This window comes from Notothenia coriiceps, unplaced genomic scaffold (genome assembly GCF_000735185.1).
Source record: "Notothenia coriiceps isolate Sejong01 unplaced genomic scaffold, NC01 NC01_scaffold00000154, whole genome shotgun sequence".
Classification (NCBI taxonomy): Eukaryota; Metazoa; Chordata; class Actinopteri; order Perciformes; family Nototheniidae; genus Notothenia; species Notothenia coriiceps.
In genome coordinates, this window is record NW_011332855.1 from 623 (window position 1) to 6,382 (window position 5,760).

General features: G+C 41.5%; 1 protein-coding gene across 1 annotated transcript; it reads left to right on the top strand.

The window, feature by feature from the left end:
* The first annotated feature begins 218 nt into the window (after positions 1 to 218).
* On the top strand, positions 219 to 5,039 carry LOC104946277 (single-stranded DNA-binding protein 3-like). The gene is made up of 7 exons (XM_010772100.1): positions 219 to 310; positions 2,405 to 2,531; positions 2,678 to 2,745; positions 3,845 to 3,909; positions 4,588 to 4,633; positions 4,737 to 4,772; positions 4,911 to 5,039. The coding sequence occupies exons 1-7, from the start codon at positions 290 to 292 to the stop codon at positions 5,037 to 5,039; spliced, it is 492 nt and encodes a 163-aa protein (XP_010770402.1). The 5' UTR covers positions 219 to 289.
* Positions 5,040 to 5,760: the final 721 nt, after the last annotated feature.

The following is a 5,760-nucleotide window of genomic DNA, read 5'->3' on the forward strand; positions in this document are numbered from 1 at the left end:
CCCCCCCTATTCCACCTAGCTTTGCACTTTATTTTTTCACTTTTGTTATTATTTGTCTTTACTTGCATGTAAAGTGCTTTGAGCACCAGGAAAAGCGCTGTATAAATAACATGTTTTATTATTATTATACGACATTGTGCTTTATTTTAATATCTCCCTTGTTCAATATAACTAAATACTTTATTGTTACACTTTATTGACATATTTTTCTATCTTTCTCCACCAGGGTCCTCCAGGATCTCAGCCTTCCCCACACGCACAGCCTCCCCCACACAACCCCAGTAATCCCATGATGGGACCTCACGGACAGGTAAGACGGAAACATTGACTCCCTCCTCCCCCCTTGCTGCTGCTGTGTTGTACTTCATTCTAAGCCATTTCTCACACTCACCTCACCTTTTCACTGGCTCACACAGCAGCGGTGTACGAACAGCACACCGCTCCCTTGTTGTGCTAGTAGGCAGGACAGGCAGCATCCACGGTGGTGGGTCGGATGAATAATTTAGCGGTGTTGGCCCAGCTGTAAGGAGCGGAGGTGCATCTGGAGGGCTTCCTCTCTCCCTCAGCCCGGCACTCACCATCCCATAGTCCATCAATAGACCATTAATATTGCAGCACAGCCTGACACAGTGCAGCTCTTCGTGCAAAAGCCTACCACAACACGGTCAAAGGATAGAGAGGAGAGGAGGAAAAGGTAGACAGGAAAGGAGTAGGATGAGGTTTAAAAAGAAGTAAGTCATTCCTAGCCTCAAGGGGTATATGGGATTATATAATTCGTCCTCCACTTGCCCCAAACACACACATACACCAAACACACACTGCATAATTACTATTGAAAGCCAGTCTCCTTGTATTTGCGTTGTCGGTGCTTATCGCTGTGTGAAAATGATGATATGAACATTATTCTGCTGTTCATGCTCCATGACCAAAACACATAGCTCTTACCCAATCGGCATTCCAATCAGCATGTTTCCCCTTGATACTAAAACAGTGTGATTAATTCTTATCATCTGATGCTGAAATATGGCTCGCTGGATGTGGGTATTGGTAGTTTGTGTAGCAGCATACTCTCATAGGTAATTCTGAAAACCATCTGTCTGGGGTGCTTTACATTATTCACTAGGTGTGTGTGTGTGTGTGTGTGTGTGTGTGTGTGTGTGTGTGTGTTTGGCTAGCTCTTGTCCCCTCTCTGCTGAAACATCTGTGTGCATGGTGTCTTCACTTTCTGTTATAATTCACACTATCCAGGCTGTTTATTTGAAGCACTGGTGATACCGACTTGGTGAGAAAATGTGCTGAAATAAAGACAACGCAGTTCCCATGTTCCTCTTCTTCGCTGCTCCATCTCCTCCTCTCCCATATTGTCTCCCAGTCCAAGGGTTTAATCCTCCATGTTTCCCCTCCTCTCTCTTATCTGTCCTCCTTTACCTTTATCCTAATGGATTTTACCACCTATGGCCTTACTTTACAAAACTTAACAACAAGCCCCTCCTTCTTAGTAAATGTAACAAAACTACTATAGGAATTTTTTCTGTTACACAATAGCTCCCCCTGCTGACCTGAAAGGCAGCACTTCATAATAGGGAGAGATAGAAACAGGAAGTCAGGTTAACTGAGTCTTTTGTTTCCATTCTTTACAAGTATCTGTGTTAATTCGGTTTTTCTGAGGTATACCGTTGTGACTGATCGGTTTTAAATAGTAAAATGTCTGCTTCTGGCGAGCATACAGAGCCCAGATACACTAAAATAAACCCTTTTAATTAAAGCTGATATAAGCGTCATAACAGTAGGGAAAACTAGTCTGTAAAGATCTGTGGCTTATTAGTTCAACAGCATCTTAAAAGAGAGAGAAAATAGAGATGAATTCATAAAAAAGACAATATATTTTATTTCCGTCTTAAATCACAAAACAGTGGACCAACATTTATGGATGTGAGGTTATTTTTTGAACATGGAGCTAAAATGACTATGGCACGCTCAGACATACACACTCTTGTGGTTTGTGTATTTTACAATTCATGCATTGTTATATCTCTATCCATGTCCTTCCATCTCATTACTTCTGCTGCATTCATTTCACAAACCCTCCTATAAATAGAGATTGTTTGAATGTTTTACTTGAAAGCAAACCATGTAAAGTATTTTTCCTCATAAGTCTCTGAAGAGACAACCTTCTTAATTTGTGTTTATGTTGGTGAATCTATTTATTTTACCTGCTATCTTTATAAATAAGATGCTAAGTTTTATTATAACTCAAGGAAATGTTCAACCCGTCTTAGAGTGTATGAAATGCACTTAAGTGAAACAAGGTCACTGGAAAAATCATTTTAACAACCATTCTGCTTCTGAATACCCTAAAGTTTAAACTAAAGTAATTATCGTCCTTCTTATGTCCTTCCTGCAGCCATTCATGTCTCCACGGTACCCAGGCGGCCCAAGGCCCTCCCTCCGTATGCCAAATCAGCCTCCTGGGAGCATCCCCGGATCACAGCCTCTCCTACCAAACAGCCTGGACCCCACCAGACCTCAAGGTATTAAAACATGTGCTGTTATTCCAGAAAGCACCTTCAGAGTAATGTCATTTTTCCGTCTCAGTCTGAGCCTTTTCTCCTCATTTATGGGGTTATTATTGATCCAAATAGTGTATCTATTCTAACAAGCTGCTGTTTCACCACAGGACATCCAAACATGGGCGGTCCAATGAGAATGAATCCCCCTCGAGGCATGGGTGGCATGGGCCCACAGGTAAGCACCAAGGATATGAAATAAACACACATACAGAATAAAATAGAGATGATTGAGTTAATAAAGTCATGACAGAGGATGGTATATCCTTCACTACCAGCCCATTGCACTCCCACTCTGCAGATGCCACACAGCCACATTTGGTGCTCAGAGTTACAGTTTATGAACACACCAAATGTTCATTAAAGGACTACCATAAAAACGGCCATAATGTCAAACCAGCAGCCTATAAACTGCATGCAGATAATCAAGAGGAAGGATTCTGGTTGTGCCAGCCTCGTTATTCTGCCTTTAAATGTCAGAAGTGCTCTGATGATTAGGTTGGCTCTAAGCAGAGCTCACCTACTGCTAACGCCAGGACTTCCTGTTCAATCCTACTTGTGAATCCCACCTAAGGAGACAAACTTTGAGCAAGCAGCCATCAACACATTTTGACCAAAAGTGGGGCCAATTTTTGCACTGTTGTTTTTTTTAAAAGTCAAAGTAATCCAGGGAAATACATAAATACTCTGCATTTTATATACGGCTTTATTCGTCTTTGGGGCGTCTCAGCATTCACACACATTCATACAGAGGCAGAGGCTGCATTCACACACTCATACGCCCTTGGCTATGCCATCAGGGAGTCATTTTGGGTTAAGTGTCTTGCCAAACGATATGTTGACTGGAGGGGCTGGGAATCGAACCAGCTACCTTCTGATTAGTAAACGACAACTCCACCTCATACCCACAGCCTCAGTAACACACATAAGGTGCTTAAACAACAGTTTCCCTTTGAATTACTGTTACCAGACATCTGCTTTATTCTGCAACAAACCACTACTCGCTCCAAAATCACCTAACACACACACACACACACACACACACACACACACACACACACACACACACACACACACACACACAGAGACACACAACATACAGGCGTGCTCTCACACACAGCTGTCCTCTTTCACACACAGCCCATACATCACATAATTAAACGCTAGTTAGGGGGAGACATGATGGTCGCTGACCTTCATTAAGATTCAAACCTTTAGACGGAGCAGGTGTGACTTTGTGTGTGTGTGTGTGTGTGTGTGTTCCTCTCTTTGTGCAGAACTACGGTGGAGGGATGAGGCCTCCTCCAAACTCCATGGGGCCAGGGATGCCGGGCATGAACATGTGAGTACATTTACAATTTAGTTTTTAAATGTCTATATTCTGCTGCCAGAGTTAACCATAATTAAAGGGAAATTCTGTATTTTTTTCACTGATTTTTGTGGTTTTTAACCATTGTTGCTAGAGGTGAACATTTTTCTCATCAGTCACTTGGTGAGATATGGAGACTCGACAATGCATTAAAAATGTGTGTATACGTACAAGTACAGAGAGAAATGTGCATTAAACTTAAACTTTAAATTGCTTTAGTGTTTTAACTTTTCTAGTTTTAATAAGTACTGTTTGTGTTTATGCATTTTGGAATAATTTGTCCCCAGAACTCACCATACTATGTGAGAAGAGAAATGTAATTACATCAACAGGTTATAAAACAACTTTTGCCCCTATTAAAAAAAAAAAACATTGTTCACTTACAAAAATCTCAATTGAAAGATGATGTCATCAGAAAGAATTACTCTATTAAGGATGTTTTCTAAAGGTGTGCTTTCTGCAGCTAAAGAGCAATGTTCTCACAGCTAAAATATGTGCATATAGACTAATAGACTTTATTTATGCACTCACAAAATCATCAAATGTAACATGTGAGTAATGACAAGTATCTCCTATGATGCATGCTGCTCTGATATGTGCCTGAAGTCTTCTATTAAAGTTCTCCATCTCTTCCTCTCTGTATTCCTGCAGGGGTCCAGGTGGAAGAGGTCCCTGGCCGAACCCCAACTCCAACTCAGTGAGTCTCACTGTCTTACATCTTCATCTCTTATATGACTGAGTGTGTTTACAATACCCGTGTCTCATGTTTTCTTTCAACCTCGTTTCTCTTCTCTCCACAGATAGCTTATTCATCTTCATCTCCAGGCAACTATGTGGTAAGTGTCCCGTCATGGACTCGTGTTGGACCGGCGGCCATAAATTACCTGTCATGCAGTGATATCTAACAGGCACACTGCTATCTAGGTGCACTCAGCACTCATTTCTCATTGTCTCTCTCCTCTTCACCCCCTCAGGGCCCTCCAGGGGGAGGCGGCCCACCAGGAACTCCCATCATGCCTAGCCCCGGAGGTGAGTTATACACTTCAGTTCCCCGTCTGATTTCTACTTTTATCCTGCATTCACTGAACAGAGGCTCTTTCTAAGAAACATCAAACCTGTTCTCTGTCAGATACACATCTCTCTTTGGGAAAGACAGGCAGTGATAGCACTCCAAAAGGAATTCAATCTATTTTGTAAGATTAAAACATTAACATTTGGAAATATTGCAATGAGCTTTTGCGATTAATGTTACACATGCATGATAGCCGAACATTTATTCAGTGGTGGAATGTAACAAAGTAGATTTACTCAAGTCCATATTTAAGTACCGTAATTTTCGGACTATAAACCGCGCCTTTTTTCCCATTTTTCGACGCTGCGGCTTATATAACGGTGCGGCTAATCTATGGATTTTTACAGCTACCGTTAGCTGTAAAAATCCATAGATTAGCCGCACCGTTATATAAGCCGCAGCGTCGAAAAATGGGAAAAAAGGCGCGGTTTATAGTCCGAAAATTACGGTACTTNGAAGTGTGTGACCAACCCAATGCAAGGTTTATTAGAAAAATAAACCATTAGAAAGTAGTATTTGATTTAGGCATTGTTCCCAAGAGATGCAAATTTGCATTTCCCCATAACGATGTTGTCTAACAACCAGCGTAAACGGATCTTCGCATGCTATCAAGCAGTGAGCGTGCGATGTTCAGATGACGTCAAATCCAACGGGATGCCATAAATAAACTACACAGAATCACACTACACACCTACGCAATGATTACATTCAGGCACACTGTAGAATACAACCTCTTTGGACCATTTATATAC

Bases quoted from the DNA above. Each gene is read 5' to 3' on its own strand.
- LOC104946277 (XM_010772100.1), top strand. From the start codon at position 290: ATGATGGGACCTCACGGACAG. The intron at 311-2,404 runs GTAAGACGGAAA...TCCTTCCTGCAG, and splicing joins TGATGGGACCTCACGGACAG to CCATTCATGTCTCCACGGTA. The intron at 4,773-4,910 runs GTAAGTGTCCCG...TCACCCCCTCAG, and splicing joins CATCTCCAGGCAACTATGTG to GGCCCTCCAGGGGGAGGCGG.